General features: G+C 49.7%; 1 protein-coding gene across 1 annotated transcript; it reads left to right on the top strand.

Moving 5' to 3' along the window:
• The first annotated feature begins 228 nt into the window (after positions 1-228).
• On the top strand, positions 229-11,478 carry atp5pb (ATP synthase peripheral stalk-membrane subunit b). The gene is made up of 6 exons (XM_038819625.1): positions 229-284; positions 6,295-6,440; positions 7,070-7,233; positions 7,718-7,843; positions 9,065-9,244; positions 11,261-11,478. Exons 1-6 carry the CDS (start codon positions 229-231, stop codon positions 11,330-11,332), a joined length of 744 nt encoding a protein of 247 aa, XP_038675553.1. The 3' UTR covers positions 11,333-11,478.
• Positions 11,479-16,513: the final 5,035 nt, after the last annotated feature.

Genomic DNA, 16,513 nt, shown 5'->3' with positions numbered 1-16,513 from the left:
TACCGTGGGGAACCTTATCAAACGCTTTACTGAAATCCATATACATCACTTGTCTTATGGTCCCTCACCATGCCTGCCTGTGCCTTCACGTTGCCTTGCCTGTTCCACCGTAATCCTGTGCTCCAGAACATGCCGTGCCATGCTGAACCATAAATATGTCATTTTGAAAAGTATGTTTTATTTGCCAATGCATTTAACGACTGGTGTGTTCTCGCCTTTTAAGCATTTATGTGTCATCTGTTTTCAGCTTCTGCTCTGAAGACATCAGCACCCATCAGCGCCAGGTCAGTAACAGCAGTTTCATTTTTTTTTCAAATAATTTTTATTGAAAAATATTGTATTTATGCAACATCGAACCATAATGAAATACTAACAATAACAATAATGATAGCAATCATAAACATTCGGCCCTCCCCAATGAACAACACAACATATTAACAACAACTTAAATTAACACAATGTTAAGTTACACAACCATAGAGAAAAATATAGAAACTATAATAAGGAACACCCCCCCGCCCCTCTCTCTTTCTCTCTTCCCCCCCCCCCGGGTTACTGCTGCTATTGACCAAGATACCTATCTTTGAGCCAGGAAGTCCAGAAAAGGCTGCCACCATTTATAGAACCCTTGTATTGATCCTCTCAGGGCAAATTTGACCCTCTCCAATTTTATAAATCCCGCCATGTCACTGATCCAGGTCGCCACACTTGGGGGCCTCGCATCTTTCCACTGCATCAAGATCCTCCGCCGGGCTACTAGGGACGCAAAGGCCAGGACACCGGCCTCTTTTGCCTCCTGCACTCCGGCTCCACCGCAACTCCAAAAATCGCGAGTCCCCACCCTGGTTTGACCCTGGATCCAACCACCCTCGACACCGTCCCCTCCACCCCCTTCCAGAATTCTTTCAGTGCCGGGCATGCCCAGAACATATGGGCATGATTCGCTGGACTCCCCGAACACCTGGTGCACCTGTCCTCACCCCCAAAGAACCTACTCATCCTAGTCCCGGACATGTGGGCCCGGTGCAGCACCTTGAATTGGATGAGACTAAGCCTCGCACATGAAGAGGAAGAGTTGACTCTCTCCAAGGCATCCGCCCAAGTCCCGTCCTCTATCTGCTCCCAAAGTTCCCCCTACCATTTAGCCTTCAGCTCCTCCATTGACGACTCCTCCACCTCCTGCATTACCTTATAAATGTCAGATACCTTCCCCTCTCCGACCCCACACCCCCGAAAGCACTCTGTCCATCGTCCCCCGCGAGGGCAGCAAAGGGAATCCCTCGACCTGTCGCCTAGCAAACGCCTTTACCTGCAAGTATCTGAACATGTTCCCTTGGGGAAGCCCAAATTTATCTTTCAGTTCCCCCAGGCCCGCAAACCTCCCGCCAATAAACAGGTCCCTCAATTTACCGATGCCCACCCTTTTCCATCCCCTAAATCCCCCATCAGTGTTCCCCGGGATGAACCGATGATTTCCACCCAATGGAGCCTCCATCGAGCTTTCTGTTTCCCCCCTATGCCTTCTCCACTGTCCCCAGATTCTTAGGGTCGCCGCCACCACCGGGCTCGTGGTATACCTCTTAGGAGAGAGCGGCAACGGCGCCGTTGCCAAGGCACCCAGGCTCGTACCTCTACATGACGCCATCTCCATTCTTTTCCACCCACCCTTCCTCCTCCTCCATCACCCATTTACGCACCATTGACACATTGGCCGCCCAATAGTACCCCAAAAGGTTGGGCAGCGCCAGCCCGCCTCAATCCCTCCCTCGCTCCAGGAAAACCCTCTTCACTCTCGGAGTCCCATGTGCCCACACAAAGCTCAAAATACTGCTAGTCACCCTCCTAAAGAAGGCCCTGGGGATGAAGATGGGCAGGCACTGAAAAAGGAACAAGAACCTCGGAAGCACCGTCATTTTGACGGACTGCACCCTCCCCGCCAACGACAATGGCAGCATGTCCCACCTCTTGAACTCCTCCTCCATCTGATCCACAAGCCTGGTGAAATTATGCTTGTGAAGAGTCCCCCAGTTCCTGGCCACCTGCACCCCCAGGTACCTAAAACTCTCCCCTGCCCGCCTAAGCGGGAGCCTACCAATTCCTTCCTCCTGGTCTCCAGGGTGCACCACAAACACCTCACTCTTGCCTAAATTTAGTTTATAGCCTGAAAAGGTCCCAAACTCAGCTAGCAGCGCCATCACCCCCGGCATCCCTCCCACCGGGTCCGCCACATACAGTAACAGGTCATCGGCATACAACGACACCCTATGTTCCTCCCCACCTCGCACCAAACCTCTCCACCTCTCTGAATCCCTCATCGCCAGCGGCTCGATTGCCAATGCAAACAACAAGGGGGACAGGGGGCAACCCTGCCTGGTCCCTCGGTAAAGCCGGAAGTACTCCGACCTCCTCCCATTCGTGGCCACACACACGCCATCGGGGCCTCATATAGCAGCCTCACCCATCTAATAAACCCATCACCAAATCCAAACCTCCCCAACACCTCCCATAAGTACCCCCACTCCACTCTATCGAAGACCTTCTCTGCATCCAGCGCCACCACTATCTCAGCCTCCCCCTCAATCGCCGGCATCATGATGACATTCAACAATCTCCGCACATTCGTGTTCAGCTGCCTTCCCTTCACAAAACCTGTCTGGTCCTCGTGTACAACCCCTGGCACACAGTCCTCTATCCTGGTGGCCAGGATTTTTGCCAGCACCTTGGCATCCACATTGAGGAGAGATATGGACCTGTATGAACCACACTGCTGGGGGTCCTGTCCCTCTTTAAGATTAACAAAATCAGCGCCCGAGACACCATAGGGGGCAAAGTCCCCCCTTCCCACGCTTCATTAAGTGTCCGCACCAGCAAGGGGCCCACTAGGTCCACAAACCTTTTATAACATTCCACCGGGAACCCATCCGGCCCCGGCGCCTTCCCTGACTGCATCTGCCCGATCCCCTTAACTAGCTCCTCCAGCTCAATCGGCGCCCCCAACCCCTCCACCTGCTCCTCCTGCACTTCGGGAAAGAAAGCCCGTCGAGAAACCTTTCCATTCCCCTCCTCTCCACCGTTGGCTCCGACCGGTACAGTTCCCCGTAAAAGTCCTTGAAGACCTCATTCACCTCTACCCCCTTCCGCACCACATTCCCACTCTTGTCTCTCACTCCAGCAATTTCCTTAGCCGCATCCCGCTTGCGGAGCTGATGAGCCAGCATCCTACTCGCCTTTTCACCATGTTCATACACTGCCCCTTGTGCCTTCCTCCACTGTGCCTCCGCCTTTCTAGTGGTCAGCAAATCAGATTTAGCCTGTAGGCTGCGCCTCTCCCCCAACAGTCCCTCCTCTGGTGCCTCCGCGTACCTCCTGTCTACCTCCAGCATCTTTCCCACCAGTCTATCCCTCTCGCTCCTCTCCTTGTATGCCCGGATGGATATCAGCTCCCCACGAATCACTGCCTTCGGGGCTTCCCAGACCATCCCCACCTGGACCTCCTCCGTATCATTGACCTCGAGGTACCCCTTAATACTTGCCCGGACCCTCTTACACACCTCCTCCTCCGCCAACAACCCCACATCTAACCGCCACAACAGGCGCTGGTCCCGCACCTCCCCCATCTCCAACTCCATCCAATGCAGAGCGTGGTCGGAGATTGCAATGGCCGAATATTCGGCCTCCTCCACTCTCGGAATCAGTCCCCTACTCACCACGAAGAAGTCTATCCGAGAATAGACCCTATGTACGTGGGAGAAGAAAGAGTACTCCCGTGCCCTCGGCCTCACAAACCTCCATGGATCCACCCCTCCCATCTGGTCCATAAACCCTCTCAGTACCTTGGCCGCCACCGGCCTCCTACCCGTCCTGGAACTGGACCGATCCAGTGGAGGATCCAACACCGCATTGAAGTCCCCCCCATAATCAGACCTCCCGCCTCTAGATCCGGAACCCATCCCAGCATACGCCTCATAAAGCCCGCATCGTCCCAATTTGGGGCATACACACTAGCAATACCACCGTCTCTCCCTGTAGCCTGCCCCTACCCCCCTTATCCACCACCACCTCAGATGCCTCAAATAACACATTTTTCCCCACCAGAATCGCCACTCCCCGGTTCTTCACATCCAAACCAGAGTGGAAAACCTGCCCCACCCACCCCTTCCTCAGACGGACCTGGTCCGCCACCTTCAGGTGGGTCTCCTGAAGCATTGCCACATCTGCCTTTAGCCCCCTCAGAGGAGCAAGTACCCTTGACCGCTTCACCGGCCCATTCAATCCTCTCGCATTCCAGGTGACCAACCGGATCAGAGGGTGTCCCTCTCCCATCGACTGCCCGCCCCAGGCCAGCACCCCCCGCCCGACCCAGTCCCCACAGCGACAACACCTCACCTCTGTCCCCCCGGCCCACACCAGCTCCTTCCTGAGCCTGCCAGCAGCAACCCGGTATTCCCCAGGCTAGGAACTCTCCTAGCCGCGAACCGTCCTCCATTGTACTTCCGTGGGTCAGCTAACTTCTGCTGACCCCGGAAACTTCCGCCAAAAATCCGACCCCTCCCAAAGTGGGATCATCCCCCATCCTGTCCCTCCTCCAGGCACCGCTCCAGCGCGGGGAAGAACCAGTTAAGGCCCCCCCCAACCCGTCATCGTCTCCACCCCCAGCCCCGCAACGCGGGAAACCAGAGGAAAGCCCGCGCTTTCGCACTGCCCCACCACACCCTTCTGACGCAGCTCCCAAATACCAGCCCCACTCCATACCCCCAACCCTATACAGAATACAACAAACCCCCCCCCCCCAACCCACCCCGCAAGATACAAAACTCTAAACAATGCCCCCCAACAAAAAACAGAACCAACACCCCAATAAATAACCATATCAAAATTACAAAAGTACAGAAAAAGAGAACACAGCAACAGCACAAACCAGCAATAAAGTATTACAACCGACCCCGCAACCCCCAACCCCTAGTTCGAGTCCAGTTTCTCCGCCCGCACAAAGGCCCACGCCTCCTCCGGGGAATCAAAATAATGATGCCGGTCCAAATAGTTACCCACAGGCACGCGGGCTGCAACATTCCAAACTTTATCTTCTTCTTATAGAGCACCTCCTTTGTCCGATTGAACCCGGACCGCCGCTTAGCCACCTCCGCACTCCAATCCTGGTAGATCCGTACTACCCCATTCTCCCAATTGCTGCTCTTCACCTTCTTGGCCCAGCGCAGCACACACTCCCGATCACTGAACCGGTGGAACCTCACCAGCACCGCACGCGGTGGTTCGTTCTCCTTAGGCCTCCTGGCCAGTACCCTGTGGGCTCCCTCAAGCTCCAGGGGCAGATGGAAAGATCCGGCCCCTACTAGCGAGTTCAGCATCGTGGCCACGTAGGTTGTCAGATCCGACCCCTCCAGCCCCTCCGCAAGGCCCAAGATCCTCAGATTTTTCCGCCTCATGCGGTGATCAAGCTCCTCGAAGCGGTCCTGCCACATCTTGTAGAGTGCCTCGTGCCCCTCCACCTTACTCACGAGGACCACGGCCTCCTCCTCTCGTTCAGTGGCCTGCTCCTGCAACGCCTGGATGGCAGCACCCTGGGTCGTCTGAATCTCCGAAAGCTTTTTATTCGTTTCCTGCAGAGAGCTCAGCACCTCGGCCTTAAAATCTGCAAAACAGCGCAGGAGAGCAGCTTGCTGCTCCTGGGCCCACAGCTTCCACTCCTCTGGTGCTCCGCCGGCCACCATCTTGGATTCCTTCCCCCGTTTTTTCTGGGGAGCTGCTGCCGTTTTTTCCCCCTTTCCACTCCGAGTTCGTGTCATGAAATGTGGAGAAAGTCGATCAGCACACCTTCTCCCACCGGGAGACGTTGAAAAAAATTCCGTTTTGGGCTCTAAAAAGAGCCGAAAAGTCCGTTTGAATCGGGAGCTCCCAAATGTGCGGCTTCCTACGTCATCGCCGCCACCGGAAGTTAACAGCAGTTTCATATATTGGCTAAGGTTTATTCAAATGGACACAGGCTATGGGATACGAAACATTGTAAATTGTTCCATTTCTTATTTCGGTGTGTCCATTTTCACCCACATATTTTACCAGAAGTCCATTTTCTACTGTCCTGATTTGGAAAACTGATGAAATATTGAGGGTGCTCTTTTCAGCAGGTCCAAGGTTAACAGAATAATGGAGTGTCACTGCATCCAGGGAGCACACTCAAAAAATACAAATGTCGAATGATGTTTTATGCTATGATTTGCTAATATCTGTCTGAAATCTGCAAACCATGCAGCATTATTAATTGATTCTATTTCCCAGTTTATTACCGGTGTCGAGGACTTTTCATACGAGCTGTCAGTCTCTGAGCCCAGTGCCACCTCTACCTGAGGAAGGAGGCAAAGTTCGCTATGGTCTGATTCCAGAAGAATTTTTCCAGTTTTTGTACCCCAAAACTGGGGTAACGGGTGAGTACTTAATATCTTTGCAAATTCAGTGGATGTGTGGTAAGTTCCTTGAGTGGAGTATGAACACGGGTGTGACTGTGTGGACCGTGCATCCTATGTAATCCTCAAAATTGCTTTGTTTACCCTTTGTGTATTGCATTACAATACTGCTTCACATTTGTAAGAACCGTTATTGTGAATATTTTGTTCTTGGATCAGAACTACAAAGTTTACAGCCCAACTTGATATTTGGAAATATTTCTGACGCAAATGAGCAACTAAGGTCCTGTTTCAAATTCATGAATCACCTGCAGGTTAACAGAACTTTATCCAAAGTGTCATTAACACTAAATCAGGATCTGTGAGAGACATATTTAATACTGTGGAGATTAATGTGTTCAGCCAATAATGAAGCTAACACTGAATTGCGTTTGGACTTTGTCTGAGATACAGAATTTGTGTACAAATTTAATTTCCAAGCAAGGGGATCTGTTGAAATTTAAATCTATGCTGCCTTCTACAGATTTGAGATATGAGTATTTTGAGTTATTGTAAACGTTTAATGGCCAGAGGAAACTTTCTAACTTGCGTCCTAAAATCATTGTTAAAGGTGACCAATCTCTATTTGCTCATTTGTTTCTCCTCTATAGGCCCTTATATGTTCGGCACTGGGCTGATGACTTACCTTCTATCAAAGGAAATTTATGTCATTAACCATGAAACATTTTCAGCTATTTCAATTGGCATTGTTGTCCTCTATGGCATCAAAAAGTTTGGCAAGGACGTTGCACAATTTGCTGACAAATTGAATGAGGTAAGTGTACTGAGATTGAAAAGGGGCTTGGTATGAAATCTAGATGTCAATGTCAGGAATTGAAGCAGGAATAAACTATTTTGCCCATCGAGCCCGTTCTGCTATGCAATACGATCATCACTGATCTCCATTAACTCAATTCTCTCTATATATCCCTTGATTTCCTGAGAGATCCAAGCTACATCATGCCAAGGTTGAATTCTGTTCCATTGTGATTCCTTAATTTAGCAAAGTACATGAAATGCTTTGTGAGTTGTATTAAACAGAGACTTTTGTGCAATTGTATAAACACATTGAGGAAAGTAGTTCGAGGAAAGCTAGTGACCTTTCCAGCCGCTGGTTAAACGTTGCCTTCCAAAAACCTTTTTTTGAATATATCCCTTTTCTAATGTTCCTCTAAGAAATAGTCTGTGTAAGTTCTCACAATGTTTCACAAAATACTTATGGTTCAGCTTTGTTCTATATAGTCTACTTTTATTAACAGACCAAAGTTGAAAAAGCTCAGGAAGTGAAAGACGCAGCCATAAACAGCCTGGACGTAGCTATCAAAGAGGAAAAGCAAGAACAGTGGAGAATAGAGGGGCGACATCACCTTTTTGATGCAAAGCGGGTATGGAGGCATTTCTGTTTCATTGGTAAATTTGGTCCAATTTTAATTATTGATATTAATTGGCATAATAGTCTTGTCACTTGCAACAGTTTTGAATTGGGTAAATGAATGATGTCCTCGTCGCCTGTGATTTAGCCGATATTTAGCCCTTCTGCAACATTACTAAAACATGCTTTCTGTTACTGTTTGTTAGACCTCAATTTATGTATAGTTTAACAGTGGCTACGGTTCTAAAGTGCTATATGCCAGTTATTGCTTTAAAGGGAAAAGCACAGTCCAAGTGGGCGGAGCAGTTTCATGTGATACCAGAATTCTCTGTTACATATCATTGAACTTGACATCCTGTGAATAATTTGACAAACTTCCTGCTATACTCATCCAATATAAGTTCAAGCACCTTTGAAACTCACTTGTTTGTCTGGTAGATGTGGAATTAACCTCCTAAACTGGAGGTACAGCATGAAGTATGAGATGTTTATATTCCAGCAATTAGTTTTTATGAGATTGAGTTAATACTGCTGCAGCTGGCTTTTGGTATTTATGATGGAGAAAATCTGAAAGGTTTTTCTTCGTTTTTTGCCATAAAATGACTTATTTTTTCCGACCGGTCAGTTACTATCCAGCCTCAAGAACTTTACAACAGGGGTCATATTCAGTTTCTGTAGCTGGTACAAGCTACAAAATATACATTCTGTGGCTAATCTAGTACCATTTTATACAACAGGCCAACTGGATTCCTATTGTTTACACTGAGCATTTTAAACTCTTTTTTAAAAACTATTCCTGCATTCTAAAACTTGTAAATATCTTTCATTTATTTGACCGCCTATGTCTTGTGCTATTTAATTGTGCCATTTAACAATCTTGTGCGTCTACTTCAACAGTTTACAGTTTATTCTATTTTTATCCTTTCCTTTCTGATTCCTTCCCTTTTTTGTTCCGTAATGTCGCCCAGTTCTGACGAAAAGGTTCACAGTGGAGATGTTCTCATGTGATGCTGTCAAACCTGCTGAGCATTCACAATATTGCTGGATTTTTTTTTTTTGTACCAATAAGGGCAGGGGAAACTGTACAGTGATCCATGAAAAATAGAGCATTAAATATCATGGCGAAGGTGTATATAGAAGTATGGATTTCTCACACTGACTGCAGCCATTATGTTACAAGTGTGATTAAAGGAACGTATCTGCAGGCGTTTGAACAGTTGTTGTCTGTTTGTAGAATAATGTTGCAATGATGCTGGAAACCAACTACCGTGAACGGCTGCACATGGTGTATGATGCAGTGAAGAGACGTCTGGATTACCAAGTCGGTCTCCAGCATCTGCAGCGAAGGCTTGCACAAGAACATATGGCTAACTGGGTGGAAAAGAATGTAATCCAAAGTATCTCACCACAGCAGGTAGATAACGATGAAAGATACTGATTTCATACAGACAATCATAATATGTGTCTTGATACAAATTTACCAATGCTACTATGTAAAAACAATGTTGTGCTGAACAGCTATAGATTCTTTGGGAATTGTACATCAATTGTGGCCCTAATAAACTTTCAGATACAGAAATGTATCTGATTTACAGCACGTAAGTGCATAAGTCATAGTATCCAAAACAATTGAAACCGGCAGCGTTTCCGTAATGCTTAACAGATGCATCCAAATAATGTTTGTAGTTGATTAGAAGTCTAGTTATAACATTTTGCTAATCTTTTATTGTCTATATTTTGTAAGGAATGTTCTGTTTCCATTCCTTGAATCTTCATTGCGATTTTTCTTCCCTTTCCCATCTCTTTTGAAGAAGAGCTTGTGCAGACTATGCTTCTGAACCACCTTATGCACCTGCACAATGTTTCACACAGGAAATTGAACTGTGAGCTCCAGATAAAACATGGGAGTTGTTTTTGTGTTCCTCTGGAATTCGGATGCCCAGAATTTGTTACTAGATCAGTGGGAAATCTGATGTTTTCCTTTTACTAGACCAGCATCTACCAGGCTGGAAGTGACTGACTCGGATCTTCCTGGATCACCATTGTGGATTCCTCAGTTGATTTGCCTGCTGGAGAGCAAATTAATTTTCAAATATATCATTGAGGATAATCCATGAAAATTACCACACAGCAGTTTTCCAACAGATTCAACGGCAGCTACATTTCCCTGGCGAACTAGAATCTACCTTTCCAGAAACCTACCCTAGCTGAGTTTGTGTGACGTGAAATATTACCAGTGAACTGATGCATTCCAGGCTGTAATAGTGCTCGCCAAATTAGGAACAGGAATAGGGCGAGGCCAGCACGGTAGCATAGTGGTTAGCACAATTGCTTCACAGCTCCAGGGTCCCGGGTTCAATTCCCGGCTTGGGTCACTGTCTGAGCGGAGTCTGCACGTTCTCCCCGTGTCTGCATGAGTTTCCTCCGGGTGCTCCGGTTTCCTCCCACAGTCCAAAGATGTGCAGGTTAGGTGGATTGGCCAAGATAAATTGCCCTTAGTGTTGGGTGGGGTTACTGGGTTATGGGGATAGGGTGGAGGTGTTGACCTTGGGTAGGGTGCTCTTTCCAAGAGCCGGTGCAGACTCGATGGGCCGAATGGCCTCCTTCTGCACTGTAAATTCTATGATAATTTATGATGAAAAAAGGACTAGGCCATTCAGCCCATCGAGCCTGCTCTGCTATTCGATGAGATCAGTTAATTGGGGTTACTGGGTTAAGGGGATGGGGTGGAGGAGGTGTGTGCTGATCTAGCGTCGACTGCTGTTTGTGGGCGAGATTCCTAACATTTCTCCTGCATGGTCTGGCCTGATTTTTACATTCTGATTGGCACAGTGTAAACCTAGATGAGAACTTTCTTTACAAGTGAAAGGAATGGAAATGTAATGAATAGTATGGGGTTGTTAATCTTTTTCAATGTCTGAGATAATTTGTCTATCTTTTGAACAAAGTCCTGAATAATGCACAGCAGCCATGCTTTCCGTTTTCTTAAAATTAAACAGGCAGCAGATTATTCAAAATTGTAGACCCAGAAGGATCCATTCAATGATTTGATGCAAATGTAATTGTTAGCCTGACAGAAATTCCCAGAGGTGTGGTGGTTAGCACTGCTGCCTCACAGTTCCAGGGTCCCGGGTTCAATTCCGACCTTGGGTGACTGTGTGGAGTTTATGTTCTCCCCGTGTGTGCATGGGTTTCCTCTGGGTGCTCCGGTTTCCCCACCACAGTCCAAAGATGTGTGGGTTAGGTGGATTGGTCATGCTAAATTGTTCCTTAGTGTCCAACAGTTAGGTGGGATTAGGGGGTTGCAGGGGAGTTGGACTAGATAGGCTGTTCTTCTTTCAGAGGGTCGGTGTAGACTTGATGGGCCGATTGGCCCCTCTGCGCTGTAGGGATCCATGATTCCGCTAATATTTAACTTTTCTCTTCATAGGAGAAAGAGAGCATTGCCAAATGTATCTCCGACCTCAAAGCACTGGCCAAGACAGCACAAGCACAGGCTTAACTGTGATGCAAAACTATTAACAGAACTCATCTGGCGATTATATTAATGTAGATGTAACTTTGAAGCGTATAATCTACATTCCTAATAAACTGAAGTATTCTTGTAAACTGTCAAAGAACATTAAATCCAGATCTGATAACTCTACAGTTGATATTGCTCCTTTCACTTATTTGTGTAATTTTGATTTTTTTCACGGGTACAATGTCATTCTCAATTACTGTAGCAGTTAATTTATTCTTTCATGTGATGTGAACATCAGTGACAAGGCCAGCATTTGTTGACCATCTTTAATTGCCCTCGAGAGGTTGATGGTGAGTCACTTTCTTCAACTGGTGCTGGCACACTATTCAGAAGGAAGTTGCAGAGTTTTGATCCAATGGTAGAGAAGAAACAATGGTGTCGTTCAAGTCAGGATGGTGTGTGCATTTGAGGGAATCTTGCAGGTGGGGGGAGTTCTCTTGCATCTTGTGCTGACAATGGAGCCTTGGCGAGTTGCTGCAGTGCATCTTGTTCACACTGCTGCCAATATACTTGCGAGGTGGAGGGAGTGAATGTTTAATGGAGTGCAGTTCAAACAGACTTCTTTGGGCTGGAAGGTTTGGAGCTGTACTCATCCAGGCAAGTGAAGAGTTCAATCACACTCCTGACTTGTGTTTTCTACACAATGGGCAGGCTTTGGGGAGTCATGAGGTGAGTTACTCACTGCAGCATTCCTAGCCTTTTATGGGGAGGTAGTGGTTTTGTCACAGGGCGAGTAATCCAGAGACCCTGGGTAATGCTCTGGGCACCCATGGCAGACTTAATTGACAGGAGACATTGGAAAAATGTGATAGAATGGAATGCTTTTTCTTTTATGCTGTCCTTGACTTCCCTCGTCAGCCATGGATGCCTTGTTTCCTCCTCCTCGGGATGACTTTCTGTTGTGCCTCCCGAATAACCCAAAAAAACAGCCATTGCTGTTTCACTGTCTTCCCTGCTAGGCTCCCTTTCCAATCAACTCTGGCCAGCTCTTCCCTCATGTCTAGCTTTACAGCTGATTGCAGCTTCTCTCAAACTATATACTTGCGAGATGAATTCTATCATAAAATTTACAGTGCAGAAGGAGGCCATTCAGCCCATTGAATCTGCACCGGCCCTCACAAAGAGCACCCTACTCGAGCCCACGTATGTACCCTAACCCCGTAACTCCCACTTAACCTTTTTTTTGGACACTAAGGGCAATTTAGCATGGGCGATCCACCTAACCCGCACATCTTGGGACTGTGGGAGGAAACCGGAGCATCCAGAGGAAACCCACGCAAACACGGGGCGAACGTGCAGACTCCACACAGACAGTGATCCAGCTGGGAATCGAACCTGGAACTCTGGAGCTGTGAAGCAACTGTCCAAAACATATTCTTGCTAGCCTGTGTCAATTCCACAGGAAAGGACAAGTTATACTGCATGAGAAGAGGGTGTTAATTGCTTATATGGTGAACTCTGGTTCAGGGAGCAGTTATCTCCTACCCTTTTGCTTAAATTCAAAGTTGACTCTGGTCGAGGAATTACCATGAATGTCAGTGCTGGTGTACTGATCGGACAGTCACATTCAATTGTACTGGGTAGTACCCCCTCCCCAGCACTACCCTCCCTGGTACCCCCATCCTCGCCACTCACACTCCTCCGCACTCAGCCTCCCCCCCCCCCTCCGGCACCGACCACGCACGTACCCTCTGCTCTGGGGAGCACCGTCCCGTTCCCCCCCCCCCCCCCACTCCTACCTACAGCCATGCCGTCTCCTCTCCGGCGGTTGCCCACGCCGACCCCTACCTCTGCACTGGCCAGCGACAGCCAGCACGACTGTTTGATGCCGTTTAAAACCTTGTTTGATGTATGCCGGCGGGACTTCGGCCCGGAGATCTGGAGCAGCCCCGGGGCCCATTGCGTTGCGCCGATTCTCGGCATTCTGCAAGGCGCGCGGCCCTATTACCGTCGGTGTGAATTTTTGACTGCCGGAGAATATGGCCGCCGGCTTCGGAGCGGCGGGATTCTCTGACCCGGCGGGGGGTCGGGGAATCCCGCCCATGATTTGCCTGCAGTGACTTTTTTTTGTCACGTTTCCATCTAAACAATGAGTCACCTACGTGTTATGACATCATTTGCCAACAGATGGGGCTATGGTTCAAGCAAACAGTTCCTTTCATCGGGCACCAGGAACAATCTAACCAAAAAGAAGCAGGGTCCATTCTGAACGGGATTACAGGGGTTGTCCCACACTTGACCCCGCTATCTGACATAGCTCTGTTGCTATCCCTGGCCCTGACGGGGAACACTTCTCTCCCCCCCCCCCCCCCCCCCCCGGCCGAGTGGTGCTCCTCAGGGCAGGAAGGGAGCGGGATGGCCATTTCTAAATGGGCCCCAACCTCTCACCTTCTCCCCCCCCCCCCCCCCCCCCCCCCCCCACGACGTGACCCCTGGTCTCCTCCAATGCACCTTTTTTTTAAAAAGAATTTTATTGGAATTTTTTACAGAAAATATAAAATATAACAAACAATGAAATGCAACAAAATAACCCATAACAACCGTAACACCCCCCAGACCGTATCAACACATGTATAAGATCCCCCCCAACCCCAACAAGAGAACTTAAAAATAAATTAAAATTAAATAGACAGTCATCCCCCCCGCTCCCCGCCGGGTTGCTGCTGCTACATCGTTGAGCCAGAAAGTCGAGGAAAGGTTGCCACCGCCTAAAGAACCCTTGTACTGATCCTCTCAGGGCGAATTTGACCTTCTCTAGCTTAATAAAACCCGCCATGTCATTGATCCAGGTCTCCACGCTTGGGGGCCTCGCATCCTTCCATTGTAGCAAATTCCTTCGCCGGGCTACTAGGGACGCAAAGGCCAGCACAAAGGCCTCTTTCGCCTCCTGCACTCCCGGCTCTACCCCAACCCCAAAGATCGCGAGTCCCCATCCTGGCTTGACCCTGGATCCCACCACACTTGACACCGTCCTCGCCACCCCCTTCCAGAACTCCTCCAGTGCCGGGCATGCCCAGAACATATGGGCATGGTTCGCTGGACTCCCCGAACACCTGACGCACCTGTCTTCACCCCCAAAGAACCTACTCATCCTAGATCCGGACATGTGGGCCCGGTGCAGCACCTTGAACTGGATGAGACTAAGCCTCGCACATGAAGAGGAGGAGTTCACCCTCTCCAGGGCATCCGCCCATGTCCCCTCCTCAATCTGCTCCCCCAGCTCCACCTCCCACTTAGCCTTCAGCTCCTCTACCGACGCCTCCTCCACCTCCTGCATAACCTTGTAGATATCAGATATCTTCCCCTTTCCGACCCAGACCCCCGAAAGCACCCTGTCACTCACCCACCTCGCGGGAAGCGAAGGGAATCCCTCCACCTGCTGTCTAGCAAATGCCTTTACCTGCAGATACCTGAACATGTTTCCCGGGGGGAGCCCAAATTTCTCCTCCAACTCCCCCAGGCTCGCAAACATCCCGTCGATAAACAGGTCCCTCAGCTGTCTGATGCCTTCTCTGTGCCAACCCTGAAATCACCCATCAATGTTCCCCGGGACTAACCTATGGTTCCCCCTTAATGGAGCCTCCATCGAGCCCCCCACTTCTCCCCTATGTCGCCTCCACTGCCCCCAAATCTTGAGGGTAGCCGCCACCACCGGACTCATGGTATACCTCGTGGGAGGGAGTGGCCACGGCGCCGTTACCAGGGCCCCCAGGCTTGTATCTCCACAGGACGCCATCTCCACCCGTTTCCATGCTGCCCCCTCCCCCTCCATCACCCACTTGCGCACCATCGACACATTGGCCGCCCAATAGTACCCCCGAGAGATTGGGTAACGCCAGCCCCCCCCCCCCCCCCCCCCCCCCCCCCCCATCCCTACCCCGCTCCAAGAAGACCCTCTTCACCCTCGGGGTCCCATGCGCCCAAACAAAGCTCAGGATGCTGCTGGTCACCCTTCTAAAAAAGGCCCTAGGGATAAAGATGGGCAAACACTGGAAGAGGAACAAGAACCTCGGGAGAACCATCATTTTGACGGACTGCACTCTACCCGCCAACGATAGCGGCACCATGTCCCACCTTTTAAATTCCTCCTCCATCTGCTCCACTAGTCTGGTGAAGTTAAGCTTATGGAGAGTCCCCCAACTCCTGGCCACCTGCACCCCCAGGTATCTGAGACTCTTCACTGCCCGCCTAAACGGGAGCCTCCCAATTCCCCCCTCCTGATCTCCCGGGTGCACTACAAATACCTCGCTCTTGCCTAAATTTAACTTTTAGCCCGAGAAGCCCCCAAATTCCGCCAACAGCTCCATCACCCCCGGCATTCGTCCTTTTGGATCCGACACATACAACAGCAGGTCGTCCGCATACAGTGATACACGATGTTCCTCCCCACCCCGCACCAGACCCCTCCATCTCCCTGACTCCCTCAACGCCATAGCCAAAGGTTCAATCGCCAGTGCAAAGAGCAAGGGGGACAGGGGGCACCCCTGCCTGGTCCCACGGTAGAGCCTAAAGTACTCCGATCTCCTTCCATTGGTAACTACACTTGCCATCGGAGCCACGTAGAGCAGCCTCACCCATTTGATGAATCCCTTCCCGAATCCGAACCGCTCCAGCACCTCCCACAGGTACCCCCACTTAATTATCAAACGCTTTCTCCGCATCCAGCGCCACCACTATCTCCGCCTCCCCCTCCACTGCCGGCATCGTAATAACATTTAGCAGTCTCCGCACATTCATGTTGAGCTGCCATCCCTTGACAAATCCTGTCTGATCCTCGTGTATCACCCCTGGCACACAGTCCTCTATCCTGGTGGCCAGGATCTTCGCCAGCAACTTAGCGTCAACATTGAGGAGCGAGATAGGCCTGTATGATCCACACTGCAAGGGGTCCTTATCCCGCTTCAGGATCAGAGAGATCAGTGCCTGCAACATCTTCGGGGGCAAAGCCCCCCCCCCCCCCCCCCCCCATGCCTCATTGAAGGCTTGCACCAACAGGGGGCCCACCAGATCCGCATACTTTTTATAAAATTCCACTGGGAACCCGTCTGGCCCCAGGGCCTTACCTGACTGCATTTGTCCAATCCCCCTGACTAGCTCCTCCAACTCTATCGGCGCCCCCAGCCCCTCTACCAGCTCCTCTTGAACCCTTGGGAAACATAG

This window comes from Scyliorhinus canicula, chromosome 15, assembly GCF_902713615.1.
Source record: "Scyliorhinus canicula chromosome 15, sScyCan1.1, whole genome shotgun sequence".
Taxonomy (NCBI): domain Eukaryota; kingdom Metazoa; phylum Chordata; class Chondrichthyes; order Carcharhiniformes; family Scyliorhinidae; genus Scyliorhinus; species Scyliorhinus canicula.
This window is presented reverse-complemented; position numbering and strand designations above follow the sequence as displayed.

Bases quoted from the DNA above. Each gene is read 5' to 3' on its own strand.
- atp5pb (XM_038819625.1), top strand. From the start codon at position 229: ATGTGTCATCTGTTTTCAGCTTCTGCTCTGAAGACATCAGCACCCATC. The intron at 6,441-7,069 runs GTGAGTACTTAA...TCTCCTCTATAG, and splicing joins CCCCAAAACTGGGGTAACGG to GCCCTTATATGTTCGGCACT. The intron at 9,245-11,260 runs GTAGATAACGAT...TTCTCTTCATAG, and splicing joins AAAGTATCTCACCACAGCAG to GAGAAAGAGAGCATTGCCAA.